A 16,525-nucleotide genomic window follows, 5' to 3' on the forward strand; every position below is an offset into this window, starting at 1 on the left:
ATGGGGCGGGACTAGCGGCAGCTTCCGTCTTGCGCAGTGTCGAGGTTGCGGCACGTGTGTCGCCCCCTTCGGATTCCTGGGTTACCCCTTCCCCTGGTGAACTTGTCGCGCAGAGACTCCTTTCCCATTTGAAGGATGAAGGCGGTAAGCGTCCGCAGAAGCCCGGCCCTCGCGGTTTAGGGCCCCTTTGGCTGATAGAGTCGCTTCCTGGTATAGCTGTCGGGCGGGTTTTCGCCTTTGTTTAGGGGGCGGTGGCCTAGATTCAGAGCTGCCTCTTGGCTCTGTGCGCTGTCCACTTCCTGGCCCTTAGAACTGGCTCTTTCTTCATTGTCCACTATGCTCGCACTCGGCTTCATGAGCTACGATGAGGCAAGCACCAGGCAAGCACCGAGTCTTGCATCCCTAGGATGTCAGACAGTGAAGGATTCTTCAAGACCATTTTTCGAACCCCTTTTTTTACAGATGAGAAACAGAGTCCTTTTCTCAATTAGTTTATAGTATTAGTTATGGGACCCGAGACGAGTCAGTTTTTCTCCCTAAAGGGTGAGGAGATAGGAAAGCAAGTGATCTGTTCCAATTCTCACAGAAAATTAGAGCTACTCCTAGGATTTGGATATTTGAATGAGAGATCACCAGCAAGAGAGTTGGAATTCAAAGACCGGCATTCAGTTTTGTCTTTCTTAGTTTAAAGGTCTTTGACAAGTCAACATAATCTCTCTAAGCCTTAGCTTCATCAGTGATGTAGGATAACGGCAATCACTGCTTAACTAGGCTGTTAAGTTATGCTGGAACACTTTGTAAACGGTAAGACAATATAGAAATGTCAGTTATCATTAAAGATAGCTAGCGTTTTGCTCTGAGTATGCTAAACTGTAGATGATAAGCAAGCCTTGAATAACCATTTACCACTAGATGAATGGTTCTTAACTATTTTGGGAGGAGGCGGGGGGTGGGTAGTGTCTTAGACCCTTTTGAGCAGCTGTGGATTTTGGTCACAAGACCATCCTGGGTTGGATAACTGATGCTCTAGTGCCATTCTTTAGTTAATGCCTTAGTTTGGTTTTAGCTCTTAAATGCAAGATCCGTGGCTGTGAAACATTACAATGGTGGAATTGGTGTAGTGAAATTTATAATCAATTCTCTTTACTCTGGTTTTGAAAGTAATATACATTTCTGGGTGTGCCTCATTCCTACTGTTGTTTTACAGAGAAGAAACAAAAAACAGGTCCCAAGCTTTCGGAAGTTGATAAAAACTAGTAAAGTCAAACTTGAAAACAAGCTAAAAAATAAGCAATTTAAACAACAAAGCACTATCAAGAAGTACCGAAAAGAACAGAGGAAACTAAGGCAAGCTGTAAAAGATGCTGTCTCTAAGAAACCCATTTCACTGGAGGATCCAAAGGAAAAACAACCAGGTAATTGTGAAAGTATTCACATGCTGTAATTTCCATTGATTTGTTCCAAAATGTTCTTCATGAAATAACTGCTTTCTAGTAATCACTCTTGTTCTCAGATCTTCCTGAGAGTAGCTAAGGATAGTAGTTCTATATACTTTATTATAGTCAATATGAGAAAACATTTCAGTACAGTATTCATTGTGAGGAAGGGCTAGCTTCTGCTTTTAGTTCGTCTAGAAAGCAGATCTGAAGATACTGTACTTGGGAATACAAACTCAGAATAGCCCTGTAAATAAATGTTGGGCAGAATGCCAGGGCTTCCACTTTCCCATTCACTGGCAGTTTGCTAAGGTAAGAACATTGCTTTTCTCTGGTGCGTTCTTCACAGTGTTGCCACAATTCATTTAGTATTCTAAAGGTCTGGCTTTCTTTTCACTTGGAAACTTGGAGTGAAATTGAGCTGTAATTGTCAGGGTTATTTTGTAAAACTATCCAAGAACTCTCAATATTCAAAACAGTTAAGAAATAAGACTATTTAGAGTCAGACCAGTTCTTCTACAATGTTACAGGTACTTTTAAAGTAGTCATATTTAACTGGATCTGACTATTCAGTCTTCCCACGTCCATCTCATTTCCTTAATGCTGACCTATTTATTTGATCTCTTGGCAACATATAAAAAGTCATTGGACTGGAAGTCTGGAAACTTGGGCTTTTTTCTTGATTTTGTTACTTAATAGTAACGTGGCCTTAGACTGTCACTTAATCTCCAGGAATTTAATCTGCAAAAAAATGTGATGGTTGTGTTACATACCTTTAAAGATCTCTTCCATCTAAATTTCAGCAGAATTTAAAAAGCATGATGTTAATAATTATATATTAAAAATAAGCAAAAGATTTCATTCTTACATGTTGCAGTCCATCAGGTGTTTGTATATAACTATATAATTTTAGTGAAAGATCTGGGTTAGAGAATAATTTTGCGAATTATCAGCATGCAGATGGTAATTGAAGCCTTAGACTTGAGTAAGATCACTGTGGAGACTGTGTTGTATGAGAATTATAGAATCTAGAACAGAATTTTTTTTTAAATGCGTACGGCACCTGTAGAACAGAATTTTAAGGAACCCCAGCATTTAAGAAATGAGTAGAGGAAAAAAACTTGAGGTACCAGAGAATTAGGAAGAAAGCCAGAATTGTGCAGTGTGTTAGAAATCAAAAGAAGAGAGTTTCAAGAAAGAAGGAAACTACGTTCTAATATGAGAGTCTACAAAATGGTTAATTAAAACGTGAAAAATAGTGTGCATTGAAGCTTTCATCCACTTGCAATTATAGGCTATCACTGCATGTCTGATATGCTTACATCTTTGAATTAAAAAGGCAATATAATCTAATAAACATGTAAACCGTGACAGGAAGGAATAAAAAAAAAAAGAAATGCACTTTACTTTGACCCAGCAATACTACTGCTAGGAATTCTATGATTGTATTTGAAAAAATTTGCTAAGAATATATATGCCCAAGCATGTTCATTGCAACACTGTTAAAATCGCAAAAAAACAAAACAAAACAAAACAAAAGAAAAGCTACCACCACCACCAAAACCTGAAAATAATCAAAATGTCCAACAAAGAATTGTTAAAATAAATGTTATATTGTATATAGATGTTGGAATACTATTCAGCTATTAAGACAGATGTAGAGCTATTTTCTCATGATACATAAGGTCTGTGCAGCAAATGATATGATTATTATCACTTCCTACTTCACATTTTTTATCAGCTACCTATTTTTGTCTTGAATGGAAGTTTATTTAACCAGTAATAGAGTCATACCTTGAAATGTGAGTAGAAAAGTTCACCGAAAGGAGAATTTAAATTTAAATTTTGTCAAGATACTGGCAAATTGCCCACTGGAAAATGACGTGACCATCTTAAAATGCTAATATGAAGAAGTCAGTAGATTGAAGAGGTTGAAGATACAGGGGAAAGAAGGCTTAAATGATAGAACAAGGCAAGAGAAGCAAGAGTTTTTGAGATCCAGAGCACAAGAGGAGAGGTATCTCTTTCAATGTTACGAGAAGGGAAAAGGAAAATGCATACAAATGCTGTTAAATTCAGTGTGAGAAATTGAAGGTGTTTCTTTCTACCTTATAGCTTTTCTTTTCTCAGTGACTTGGGAAGCTAAGTCCTCTCATGATTATGAAGTGAGGTGGATGATGGGATTAGAAGTGTGATGATAGATGCAGTATTTGAAAAGGCACCCTAGGGCAGAGAGAAAGTTGACCAGGAAAATAATTGCTGGTCGGTTTTGAGAAATGGCAGGCTCATTTAAAGTAGATTGGTGTTCTATTCTGTGCAGTGTGTACATTTATGTAGCACTATTTATAAGTATTGTTGGAGTCAGGGAGAATTATAAGTTCTGTTAGGGAAGATGCTAAGATTGTCTTGTTCATGGTTGAATCCTCAGCACTTAGGACAGTGTTTGACACTTACTTGGCATTTTTTGTTTTTTGTTATTAAAAAAAGGAGACAGAAAGAGCAAGGGACAGAAAGAGAAGGTAGAATAATCCATGGTTGGGGTTTTTCTGGAAGCGTATGTCTAAACTGTAGAGGGAAAGTAGTTGAGGATATCGGCAAGAGGGTGGTCGAAGTGATAACCATACAATCTAAACGAGGGAATGAAGATAGAACACATTAGTAGATAGAAAGTAAAGTGGTCAAAGGATTGAAAATCTATTTGGTTAAAGAAGTGCAGCAGAAGTAACTAGATGAGAGCTGGAGGGACAAAAGGTTGTGGGCAGAGAGTGGGGTGAGCACCAAGGTTTGGGATGTGGCCCTTGGAGGGGTGGCTGGGTGGAATGAAAACGAACATCATTGAAGGTCAGATGGAGCTCAGGGGCAAAGTCATTGGTTCTCAAATGCTCTGAAAGATAGTGTAGGTTGTATGGAGACGTTTGCTTTTTGATCGTTACAGTGACCTGGGAGTGCTCCTGGCATTTAGGTTTCGGGAGTCAGAGATGCTAGCATTTTGCCTAGCTCAGGAAACCCTAGCTCAGGAAACCCTGGTACAACAAAGAATTGTCCTGTTCAACGTGCAAGTTGTGCTCTAATTTAGAAACACTGGGTTGAGGTATTAGAAACATAAGCTTTTCCTATTGTAGATACAAAAATGCAGAGTTCTCCGTCTCTGATACTTGTTTTTGATTTTTTTTCTTTTTTGTGGAACAGGTAAAAGGATTGAGAGGAAAGAAGAGGAAGAAGAAGAAGCCCTTCCTTTAGATATGTTGGATGAAGATGACTTACAGTTAATGAAGGATTTAGGCCAAAGAGCATCTTTTCTAACCAGAGATCTTTCTTCTAGGTAATACTTCATTTAGATTATTTATTTACATCTTTTCAGTGTTAAAAACTTGGTTTTGAATTTTACTTAGGTGGTTAGTGCAAGACTTCAGCTCTGAACACAGTGTTTACAAAGAGTAAACCCTATTATTTATTTCCTAAATAAAAGAAGTTCATGAATAAAACAAGCTGATTTTATTTAGTGTACATCTTTATTTCTTTTGAGTTTGAATAGTGAAGTAGAGTGAATGGGGAAGAATGCTGTTCTTTGTTTCAGGAATTGGTGGAACAGTCCTGAATTCTTTATGGCTATGACCTCAGTTACCCTATTAGGTAGATATTATTCCCATTTATGGAGAGGAAACTGATATTCCCCCACAATCTCAAGTAGTGGATCTAAAGTTTAAACTTAGATGTTTTTAACTCCTAAATTCATGCTATGCTCTGAAGGTTTTTGAGAACCCAAAATAGCATGTCACCCTTGGTTCTGTGGAATACTCTTCAAAAAGATTCTGCTGTTACTTTCACATTTATTTTGCATCTAAAGAGAAAGCTATTAGCCATAGTTTGAGTCTTTGTGGCAGACTATACAATTCATTTATTCATTTACTATTTGAGTGCCTGCTGTGTACTGCGTCCAGGTGCTATTATCTATGTATATATTGAAGGTCTGGCTAGTGGTTTATTTTTCTGTGTTTTAAAAATGAAGATCTCTAGGTTCCTTTTTGTTATATTAAAACTGAAAATTAATTTTGTTTTCTGCAGTGAGCCTGTCCATGCCAAGAAACGAAAGCATGAGCATGTTATAGATAAATATGAAAAAATACCAAGAACTCTGCAGTATGCACCAGAGAAGGAATTGATTCACTTGCTTCCTATCAAAGACAAAAGTGGCATAATCCCACAGACGAGGGAGAAGCCAGGTGAATCTGATCAGCCTGTGTATTAAAATTTAAGGTCCTTAATAATATCTTTTATTACAAATTGAATTTTATTTTGACTTTTACCCATATCTATGAAACAGGGATAGCAACAAATAGTCATCTGGCAAGCTTGATGATTTTGGCGAGAAATACTGTTGATTATCTCAGGTGTCTGTTGTACTGCGAGCACAACTGAAACTACAGGGTTTAGGTGATTTTTTTTTTCAGGGTATTTCACCAAATTCTGTTGTTTCTAAAATTACAGCATATTAGTTTTCTTTTGTTAGGCCTTTTTTCTTACATGTGCCTTTTGTGAAATAAAACACAGAAAAGTTTAGAAATCAAAGATATGAAATTATATGGTTTGTTATAAAAAACACACCCTTAAAACCACCATCTGGGCAAGGAACAAATACTTCCAGCACCCAGAAACGTCCCTTGTGCTCTCCTGAATCACTAATTGCTCCCTCCTCAGGAAAGTAACTACTTTCCTGAGTTTTATGTTAATCACTTCCCTGGTTTCCTTTGTAGTTTCTCCACTTCAATATATTGTCTCATTTTTTGATATACACATTTTTCAGTTATTGACTCTAATCAAGATGAAGAGGATCAAGAAGAGCCGGAACTTGAGCAAGGTAATGGGATACATCTTTATAGGTACTAAATTGTTAATTGAGAATTAACCTTTTTTGCATAATAGTAAATGTGAGTTAATTTTAGATAAAATCGGAATGTGCATTTTGGAATACTGGTCATTTCAAGGTCATTTGGAACATTTTCTTACATTTTGAAACTTCTACATTTTGCAATTTGTTGCTTTTTATTATGGAAAAATTCATGTACTTATATTTGTAATGTCTAGGCATGCATGAAGGTCTTGTGTATTGTTACTATTTTGAATTCTTTTAAATCGTAAGTGAAGGATCTGCCTACAAATAACTATTATACCTGTTTAGCTTAAATTACAAAAATGATTCTGTGCTATGAAATCATTTTGGTTCTTAGAGCAGTTGTACTTTGTATGTGTGTTTTAAATGTGGTTTTCTAGATAGCACAGTTCTGATCAACATTAAATTGAAAGAACATATTTTATTGTTTGAAACTGTGTGCTTTGGAATTTCTGAAAGAACAAACTGGTTGAATTTTACTTCTGCGTAGGAAACCTCATTAATAGTGTAAATTAGGTTATAGGTCAACTATTTCAGTTTTCAGTCATCCTTCTTAGGCTTATTGCAGATTATGCTTGTGTGTTTATTAAATCTAGTTCCCTGTGAATTTCTTAAGGTAAACATTTTGTATAATTCAAAGCACTGATGTTTTGTGTAGTTCAAAGGACTGTATAGAATTGAAAACAATATTCTGTACTTAAAAAAACAATCAGAGTCTACGGCCATGCCACCCCGAACATGCCCGATCTCATCTGATCTCGGAAGCTAAGCAGGGTTGGACCTGGTTAGTACTTGGATGGGAGATCACCTAGGAAGACCGGGTGCTGTAGGTGTTAAAAAAAAAAAAAACACATCAGATTGCTCTTTCCCTTAATTAATATGAATTATTGTGGGTTTATTAGCCTAGTAGTTAAGAATATGAACTCTAGAGTCAGACTGCCTGGGTTTAAATCCCATTTCTGCCAGTTTTATGAGCCTAGGCAGTTACCTTCTCTTTGCCTCAGTTTCCTTATCTGTAAAATGGGGTTGTTCATAGTATATGTCTCATGATTATTGAGAAGATTATATGAATTATGGTTCTTGGATACTTGTAAATAAAGGAATGTTTAAGAGAGAAAACCTAATCTGTTTTAGAGATCGTTGAAGATCCCATTCGAGAGCTGACCATAGAAGAACATTTACTTGAGAGAAAGAAGAAACTTCAGGAGAAGAAATTGCATATTTCAGCCTTGGCATCTACCATATTATCAGATCCAGAAAGCAATGTAAGTAGTATTAATTTGTTTAGGTTCTTTACATTAGATGTAGTCCAAATGTCTAATATTTTAAGATTCTCTTGTTAATTATAAGTATACACAAAAAGGAAAAGCATTAGCAAAATACTGTAACTGAGTTAGAATAAGAGAGTAGATAGAACCTTAGCGTAATTCTACTTCTGAACATAATTTCTTCTATAATCTAAGAAAAGTCTCTTAAATGCTCTGAGTCTTTAAATGAAGATATTGGGCTTAATATTGTAACTCTAAAAGTGATAAGTCTATAAAATTAATTATACTAGGGAGGAGGAACCTACTTGTAAATTTGCTTGACTGATCTGTAGAGTTTTTAGTAAGGAATGTGCTACACAATAGTCGGTGAGATTAGTCAGGAATACTTGCAAGTGGAAAATATTTTAAGTGAAATAGGCTAGAGAGTAACAATGAATTATAGTGCCATGCGTACAATAGTGAAGGTGGTGATGATTATAATGTGGACTCAAGAAACTTGAGATTTAGTCTTGGCTTTGCTACATACTATTTGTTAGACTTTAGGTAAGATTTTTACCGGAGGCTCGTTTTCTTCATTCCTAAAAAGAGATGGGACCTGTTTTAAAACTGTTGTGAGGATTAAATGATAGTAGTATACATGAAGTCATATAGAGTCATACTGTTATTTTTGTTAACTTTGTGTCCCGAGCATCCTACTATGACAAATATTTGTTTACTGAACAATAAAATAGATTGTTTACATTTATAGAAGAAATTTCGTGTGGATATGCTTTGGAGTGGCATTTGTCCTTTTCTAACAAAGTGAGGGGAAGATCTGGAGCAGAATTGGGGAGGGGAATTTGGAATATTTCTCACCTGTATTATTGCACTTAATCATTATAAAACCACAAAGACAAGAGCTACTGATCTCATTTTACAGCTGAAAAATTGAGCCTTTAAAAACTCAAGTGATTTGTTTCAGATTTTAACAGCCACTGTATTGAAACCCAGGTCTTCTACTCTGGAGCCTCATGCTCATTTCATATAAGTTAAGGACAGCAAATAGGTGGTGACATACTTGTTCTCTCCCTGTTATGACAAACATTGCTAATCAACTAATGTTGCTTCTCAAGATACTGTTCCAGCAGGCAATAGTAGCTCATCAAAGCAAGCACGTTAGTTTAAGCCAATTTTCTACTTCTGCATTGTATCATACAAATGATCTTTGTATGAGTAACTTTGAAGCTAAAGTTAATGTGGATACGTTATATTAATTCCTGATTAATTTATATACATGTGATTATATTTTGATTGGTATATATAACAATATATGTCAGTAAGTCTTTTTAGGGAAATAGGCTACACATGCTTTAAGAAAACCCAATTAAAAAAATTTTCTAAAAATAGGTATATTAACAAATTTAAGCTGTTTTTTAAGTCTATATCTTTTCTACTAATTTAACAAAATTTTTATTAATTTATAACTTTAGCGATTTACCTGTTGGTAACAGGGGCTGTGTCTGGAGTTGTGAATGGCTTGACTAGACTCTATGAGTCATTGTGTGAATTTCACCTATAGTGCTTTTGCTCATAATTGTTTTGCTGTGATTTTCTAGCCTTATAAGTTATTTCTTTAACAGATTAAAAAATTGAAAGAATTACGTTCCATGCTGATGGAACAGGATCCTGATGTGGCTGTTACTGTTCGAAAGCTGGTGACAGTTTCTCTGATGGAGTTGTTTAAAGACATTACTCCTTCATATAAAATCCGGCCTCTAACAGAGGCAGAAAAGTCTACCAAGGTATGCGAAACATAATTACTATACAAAATAAGTTGAAAATTTTGGAGAACTAGAGATGGGAGAAATAATAGAGTTTTTTTTTGTTTGGTTGTTTTTACATGACTGTATATACTGGGTATTCCTATTTTGCACTAAGTTTTGAATTTCAGTATTTTGATGTTGAAAAGTGATTGATTTTTTGGTCTTTTCAGATCCGTAAAGAAACCCAAAAGTTAAGAGAATTTGAAGAAGGCCTGGTTAGCCAGTATAAATTTTATTTGGAAAATCTGGAGCAAATGGTTAAAGGTATATTAAACATACCATAAAAGCATGTAACATACTTAGCTTTGGTCAGGAAGGTGAATTCTATATTCTGTGCTGTGTCTTGACTGTCATAATGTATGGTCAGGAGCGGAGTCTAGAGTTAGATTTCCCAGGATAGTCTAATTACCCATTAACACATATGTCTTAGGTACGTCACTTAATCTCTCTTTGTCTCAGTTTTTCTCTCTCTAAAATGGGAATAATAGTACTTACCTCATTAGATTGTTGTGTAAGAAGTAAGTGAATTTATAGATGTAAAGCACTTAGAACTATGCCTAGCCTGTATTAGGCACTATGTTTTACCAGTTATTAGTATTGTTGCTACCTAGTACTTAGTTGTATGTTTCTTAAATTTATGAATGGTTGGAATTCTACTATTTTTGGAGGGAGTAGTCAGGGGAGAAGGATGGCTTGTCACGAGTGCTTTGAAGATAGCTTACAAGGCAGTTATTCAGGCTGAGAAACTCTTCTGTCAAACCCTTGTTCTCTTTTTCTTTGTTCAGAAAAGGAAGGCTATAGGAAAAATTTAGACATGATTGGGGAAGGGGTTCAGTTTCCTAGGCTAGGTGCTTTCACTAACTCGGTGGGCTCCTTTGCTTAGTGTTGGGCCAAAGGATCACCTTGTTGCCCTCTCAGCTGGAACAGGTCTACTGAATCCTATTGGCCCAATAAAGGCATGGAGGTGGTAGCGCATGGAAGTGGTGGGTGTGTGGCATGGGTATTGCTTCTAAGTTCCGATATCTCAGTTGGAACTTGCTAGCATTTATTCTCCCAGGGATAAGTCCTAGGAGCTTTGTGTAGACCAACACTATCACTAGAAATATAATGAGACATACAAGTTATTTAAAAAAATGTAGCCACTCTCAGAAAAAAGTAAAAAGGAAGAAAATTAATTTTAGCAGTAAATTATATATGTCTAATTTATCGTTTTAACATATAATCAATTTTTAAAATTAGTGAGATAGTTTACAGTTTTTTGTACTAAGTTCAAAATCTGGTGTGTATTTTATACGTCTAGCACACATGAACTTGGACTAGTCACATTTCAGGTGCTCAGTTGCCACGTGTGCCAGTGGCGTCTGTATTGGACCATGCAGGTGCAGATCTTTTCTAAGTGAATTGAACCACTATGAACTCTCCAAGTTTTAAAATAAATCATGGTAAAATATAAATAACATAAACTTTATAATTTTAACTATTTTTAAGTGAATAATTATGTGACATTAAGTAAATTCACATTGTTGTACAACCATCGCCACCTTCCATCTCTGGAACTTTTTCATCTTCCCCAACAAAAATTCTGTGCTTATTAAACATTAACTCCCCATTACCTCTCCCGGCCCTCCAGCACTTGGCAGCCATCGTTCTACTTTCTGTCTCTATGAATTTGACTGTCCAGGAATCTCATATAAATGGAATCATAATATTTGTCCTTTTGTGACTTCCTTATTTTATTTAGCATGAGATCTTCAAGATTCAGCCTTGTTGTAGCATATGTCAGAGTTTCCTTTCTAAGATCAAACAATATTCCATTGTATGTATATATACCACGTTTTGTTTACCCATTCATCTGCCAATTATGTCTTGTCAGGTTTAAGTAACTAGAATATATGGTTCTTATTTATGGTGAACACAGTCTGTTTAGGGAAATATTATATGTATGAGAAGCAGGTTTTAAAATAAAGGTACTATCCATATTATCTTTCTCACCTCTGGCTGTATTGTAGAAGGAGATGTTGAACCTGCTGTAGAGAGACTAGCATATTTTCATATTCTCATATTCAACATGCCATGTTACAGTAACATTGTATATGTAGAAATTTCTAGAAAAGAGGTATTATGAATCATCAATTATTTTGAAGGAGAATTTTAATTTCTTTTGGACCTTCTGGGTAAAGATACCACAGTGAGCATCAGCAGGAAGTCAGGAGAAATGATGTTTTGGATTCTTGGGATTTTTGAAACATGAAATAGTCTGGGGCTCAGAGAGTTTAGGATTTCCTCATATTCACCAGCCAGTTAGTGGGTGACTAGGATTTGAACCCAGGCTCTTAACTTATAGTTGAGTGTTTTGGGGACAGCCTTGGTAGAGCGCAGTGCAAGGACTCCTTAAAGGTATCCAGCTCCCTCTCCCCTCCTTCCTCCTTTTAATCTAATGATTTAGCTCTTAAAACATACAGGAAACCAAGATTCTGGTAATTGTGGTTAGAGTCAGAGGGTGAATGGTATAGAAAAATTTTAATGATAACCTTCGTTCTTGTTTAAGTATAGATACAACTCCTATTGAAGAATTTGCATGGTGTGTTGAGTTTTCATATTATCACATTACTGTAACAGAAAGATAATTAGTTGAAGTATTGACCAATGAGTAAAATAACTAGTTACAATTATCTTTTGACTAGACTGGAAGCAAAGGAAGCTGAAGAAAAGTAATGTAGTTTCCTTAAAGGCATATAAAGGACTGGCAGAAGTGGCTGTGAAGAGCCTGTGTGAGCTGTTGGTGGCACTACCTCATTTCAATTTCCACAACAACATCATTGTATTGATTGTCCCTCTCATGAATGATGTGTCAAAATCGGTGGGTTACTCTTAATGATCGTGGCTTTGTGCTTAACAGAAACTTAAAAACAGAAAATTCCTTTGGAGCTGTTATTTATTGTTAAAATAATTTGTTAATTTGTTAATTTGTTAAACATTGTCTCTTTAAGAAAATTATTTGACTTAAGTTTAGTGCATTGTTTTGAACAGGGGGCAATTTTGTCCTGCAGGGAACAGTAGGCTGTGTTTACAGACGTTTTTTATTGTTACTACTATAGTGGTGGGGGTGTGTTACCACTGGCATCTAGGTGGTAAAGGCGAGGCTTCTAAATGTCCTACAATGCACAGGACAGCCCCCCACAACAAAGAATCATCTGGTCCCAAATGTCGGTAGTGCTAAGTTTGAGAAACACTGGTTTAGTGTAACATTTTATTTTTCAGATATCTGAAATGTGTTGTGAGGCGGTAAAGAAACTCTTTAAACAAGATAAATTAGGCCAAGCTTCTCTTGGTGTAATTAAAGTGATTTCTGGTTTTGTGAAGGGCAGAAATTATGACGTTAGGCCAGAGGTAAGCTTGTCTTTTTTTACTTTGCATTGTATTTGTTTTTAAATTATTAAGTTAATTTTTAGTTGTCATGAGGAATTTATTCTTATAGAAGTGTACAAAGTAGAAAGGGAAAATACTCAGTTCTCCAGATGTAAACTTCTATTTAGTCATATGCTTTTGATTGTTAAACTGATATTTTTCTCTTTACAGTTTGATTTGTATCCTAGATGGTTTTCTATGCAGATATAGATTTATTTTAAAATAAAAATAGTTTTATGTTGTGGGAATTATTCTGGATGTTTTCATTTTATGTATTGTGGACTTAAGTATAGGGCTATCCCATTCTTTTGAATATCTACCTTAGTGTTCCATTATGTGAATATATAGCTTCCTACTTGATGGACAGCCGAGTTGTTTGTAGATTTTTGCTATTGTAGTCAGCATGGAAGAGGACATTTTGGCCATATTATTTTTTCATGCTTGTGTGAGTATTTTGTGAGGTAAATTTCTAAGGTGTAGGTACTGGATCCAATGGAATACACATTTAAAAACTTGAGAGAGAATGCCAAATTTTTCTCCAAAAACATTTTATCACTTAATTCCTGCTGGTGATAGGGGTGTCATTTCCCCATAACCATAACTATTTAATCTTTGTTAGTCTGGTAGGTAAAAAATACTGTATGTTACATATATATTTTTTGTTTACACATCGTTATTAGGTTTTACTTCTAGACATTTATTCATCATTTGAATATTTTGCCTGTTTTTATTCTTTGCCAGTTTTTCTCAGGTATTTGTCATTCTTAATGGCTCGTAATAACTTTTTTTAATATTCATTTCAGTAAATATCAGCTGTGTACTAGGCACTAGTCTAGGTTCTGGGGATAAAATAGTGAAAAGAAACACGCTCTGTGTTTTTTGAGCTTACATTACATAGTAAGGATAATAAGTCTCTGTAAGTTTCAAATATTTGTTTGTTGCTCTGACTTTTAATTCTGTATTTTGGTCTCTTTTGCTTTGTAGAAATTTTATATTTTAATTAATGACTGTCATTTTCTCCTCCCTTATATATGAGGTGAATTTTTGTCATGGATAGATCCTCAATCCCAAGATTTATAGATTCTTTCTTTCCGAAAGAATTCTTCCAGAAGCATTTTAGTTTTTATATTTAAATACTTAATCTGATTAAGTATTTATATTTAAATATTTAATTCTTTCTGTGCGTGTATGGTATCAGTGTAGATAACTATAATGTATCAGGTAGGATGGTGCTCATCTAAATGGGCATTGCAGTAAAAGGCATGGATCATTCTTTTTTTCTCCAAAATATTTTAAATGATTTTAATGTATTCTAGATGGGATTTAAAATTAGATTTTTACTTTCCCCTCCCAAAATAGTCCATACAGAGAATTTGATTGTAGTTGATTCAATGTGTAGATTAGTTTGGGAGAATTAAAATATTTACAGAATTAATTTTTTTCTGTTCAAAAATATCATATATCTTGCCATATATTTATGGTTTTCCTCATTTGAGTCTTATTTTTATTAACTTTATTTTTAGTCTTGTAGTTTTGATTAAGTTGATGTTTTCTACTGTTTATTTCCTAATTCGTCTTTTTTTTGCCATAAAATTCCTTTCATTAAAGCCAATAATTTTAGTTCAACTGCTAAAATTATAGAAATTGGGCTTAAGTAAGAGGAAATATTCAGTATTTTTACTCAGAATGGTAGAATGATCAGGTAATAAGAACATGAAACTTGGTCATAGGGAAACACTTTCATTTTAGTGATGTTAGAATTATAAACTACATTCTTTAATGTGTTGGGGTTTTGGGGTACATATTTAGATAGTACAATGTGAATTTTTTGAAGGTGTACATTGTGATGATTTAATATATGTGTACATTGTGAAGTGATTACCACAATCAAGTTAATTAACACCTCTATGACCTCTCATAGTTACTTTTTTTGTGTGTGTGGTGAGAATACTTAAGATTTACTCTTGTAGCAAATTTCAAGTGTATGATAAGGTATTATTAACTATATTCATCCTGCTGTACTTTAGATCTCAGAACTTAGACATCTTATAACTGAAAGTTTGTATCATTTGACCAACATTTCCCCATTTGATCCATTCCCTGGCAATCAGTGTTCTCTCTGGTTATAGATGTTTGACTTTTTTTGATTCCACACATGAGTGAGATCATACAGTATTTGTCTTTCTGTGTCTGGTTTATTTCACTTAGCATAATGCCCTCTAGGTTCATCCATGTTGTCACAAATGGTGGGATTCTTTTTAATGGCTGAATAATATTCCATTACATGTATATACTTCATTTTCTTTATTCATTTATTTGTCTACAGATACATAGGCGGTTTCCATATCTTGGCTATTCTGAATAATGCTGCAGTGAACATGGGAGTGCACATATCTCTTTGAAATACTGATTTCACTTCCTTTGGTTATATAACCAGAAGTGGGATTGCTGGATTATGTGATAATTCTGTTTTTAATCTTTTGAGGAATTTCCATACTGTTTTTCATAGTGGCTGATCAGTTTTTATTCCCACCAACAATTCATAAGGGTTGCCGTTTCTCCACATCCATGCTAAACACTTATTTCTTGTCTTTTTGATAATACCCATTCTGATAGGTGTGAGGTAATAATTCACTGTGGTTTTGATTTGCATTTCCCTAATGATTAGTGATGTTGAGCACCTTTTAATATACCTTTTGGGCATCCATATGTCTTCTTTGGAAAAATCTCTATTTAGATTCTTGGCCCATTTTTTAATCAGATTATTTGATTTTGCTATTTAGTTGTGTGAGTTCCATATGTATTTTGGGTATTAACCACTTATCAGATATATGATTTGCAAATATTTTTTCCCCATTCTGTAGATTGATTTTTTCATTCTGTTGATGGTTTGCAGAAGTTTTAGTTTAATGTGATCCCACTTGATTATTTTTGCTTCTGTTGCCTGTGCTTTTGGTGTCATATCCAAAAAAAAACATTCCTAAGGCCAGTGTCAGGGACCTTTTGCCTTATTTTTCTAGGAGTCTTATAGCTTCACGTCTTACACTGAAGTTTTTAATCCATTTCAAGTTAATTTTCATGAATGGTTTACGATAAGGGTTCAGTTTTATTCTTCTACATGTAGTATCAGTTTTTCCCAGTACCATTTATTGAAGAGAATGTCCTTCTCTGTTGTGTATTTTCGGTGCTCTTGCCAAGGCTATTATATTCTTTAATTTGGAGTTATTTTTCATCAGTGGCTAGTATTTTATGAGCACATAGAATACCTACAAGATACTCAAGTTGATCTTTCTGATACCTAGAGTAACTTTAGGTTCACTATTTATGCATGTAGTTCTTCTCTGTTTTCATTTTATGCTTTTAAGCCCTGTACTCTGAAATAGTCAGTTTTCTTCCAGTGTACATAATGGAAAAATATAAAGCTGTAGTTTTCAAGTTTTTTTTCTTTCTGGAAATGTTTCTGTGACTGCAGATCAATAGAATGGTTTCTTCCCCAGGAAATGTAGGATTTTAAACTCCTTTTGTCTTTGTGTTTAGATAGTTGCTATAACACACAAAACACCTGCTTCCAAATTAGCGTCTCAATTTTTTGAATGGCTTAAGGCAATAGTTCTCATTGTGGTCCTTGGACCAGCATCAGTGGGAATTAGAAATACAAGTTCTGGGGCCCCACTCCAGACTTACTGAATCAGAAACTGCACTGGGGTCCAGCTGTTTGTG

The 16,525-nt window shown here is 34.9% G+C and overlaps 1 protein-coding gene and 1 non-coding gene across 2 annotated transcripts in view; both read left to right on the forward strand.

Annotated features, from left to right (window-relative positions):
- The window catches only part of NOC3L (NOC3 like DNA replication regulator), a 27,619-nt gene continuing 11,094 nt past the window's right edge, over positions 1 to 16,525 (forward strand). Inside the window, exons 1-10 of the mRNA XM_039871704.1 lie at positions 1 to 144; positions 1,208 to 1,415; positions 4,626 to 4,758; positions 5,502 to 5,659; positions 6,241 to 6,294; positions 7,462 to 7,592; positions 9,215 to 9,376; positions 9,568 to 9,661; positions 12,082 to 12,257; positions 12,659 to 12,787. Of these exons, the coding sequence (XP_039727638.1) occupies positions 136 to 144; positions 1,208 to 1,415; positions 4,626 to 4,758; positions 5,502 to 5,659; positions 6,241 to 6,294; positions 7,462 to 7,592; positions 9,215 to 9,376; positions 9,568 to 9,661; positions 12,082 to 12,257; positions 12,659 to 12,787 (1,254 nt within the window). The 5' untranslated portion in view covers positions 1 to 135. The remainder of the gene's footprint in view (positions 145 to 1,207; positions 1,416 to 4,625; positions 4,759 to 5,501; positions 5,660 to 6,240; positions 6,295 to 7,461; positions 7,593 to 9,214; positions 9,377 to 9,567; positions 9,662 to 12,081; positions 12,258 to 12,658; positions 12,788 to 16,525) is intronic.
- Positions 7,042 to 7,160, forward strand: LOC120610146 (5S ribosomal RNA). The gene has a single exon (XR_005654877.1). It is a non-coding gene; the product is annotated as a 5S ribosomal RNA (ribosomal RNA).

Source organism: Pteropus medius, unplaced genomic scaffold, assembly GCF_902729225.1.
Source record: "Pteropus medius unplaced genomic scaffold, Ma_sr-lr_union100, whole genome shotgun sequence".
NCBI lineage: Eukaryota > Metazoa > Chordata > Mammalia > Chiroptera > Pteropodidae > Pteropus > Pteropus medius.